The sequence below is a fragment of the Brassica oleracea genome, chromosome C6, assembly GCF_000695525.1.
Source record: "Brassica oleracea var. oleracea cultivar TO1000 chromosome C6, BOL, whole genome shotgun sequence".
Classification (NCBI taxonomy): domain Eukaryota; kingdom Viridiplantae; phylum Streptophyta; class Magnoliopsida; order Brassicales; family Brassicaceae; genus Brassica; species Brassica oleracea.
In genome coordinates, this window is record NC_027753.1 from 21,235,457 (window position 1) to 21,236,102 (window position 646).

The 646-nt window shown below is 46.6% G+C and overlaps 1 protein-coding gene across 1 annotated transcript in view; it reads right to left on the reverse strand.

Moving 5' to 3' along the window:
- Positions 1-469: 469 nt before the first annotated feature.
- The window catches only part of LOC106297708, a 1,217-nt gene continuing 1,040 nt past the window's right edge, over positions 470-646 (reverse strand). Inside the window, exon 2 of the mRNA XM_013733900.1 lies at positions 470-642. Coding sequence (XP_013589354.1) covers positions 470-642 — 173 coding nt within the window. The remainder of the gene's footprint in view (positions 643-646) is intronic.

Sequence of the window (646 nt, forward strand, 5' to 3'; positions counted from 1 at the left end):
TCCCATTCCCACCACTCCTTTCATCTATCCTCACTATTGTATTAAAGTCTCCCCCAACGAACACCGGACCCTCCGAATTACCACTTCTACGGCTCGGTGAAGGAGCCGCATACACAACAATCAGATTAATCACCTCTGCTCCATTCCCGATTCGAGCATGTATAAACTGATCCGACGACTTGACCACCTCAAGCTTTCCAATCTCCTCCCTCCATAACAGCTATAAACCTCCACTCTGGCCACACGCATCCACCCGAAACGAGTTCTCAAACCCTAGACCACGACAAATCTGGCCTGCCGCTTCTCCACCAGCATGAGTTTCAAAAACAGCAAGGATATCTGTCTTGAACTTCTTCACCAAATATCTAATCGATCTTCGAAATTGGGGTTTATTTGCCCTCCGGCAATTCCACAGAATGCACTTCATCAGATCTTTATAATTAATAGATAGAATCACCGGGGCAAAATGTTATGCCACCACACTCTCTAGGATTTCTCGTCCTTGGCTCGCACTAGCTTCTGCCTCATCCAACTCCAGATTCTCCATCTCTGCAAGTTTCTCCTGAGCGTTGCTTTTATCGTACACATGCCCAAAATTTTTCTCATTTCTGTCTAGCTCCCCATCTCCTGCGAAAATACCACCTGC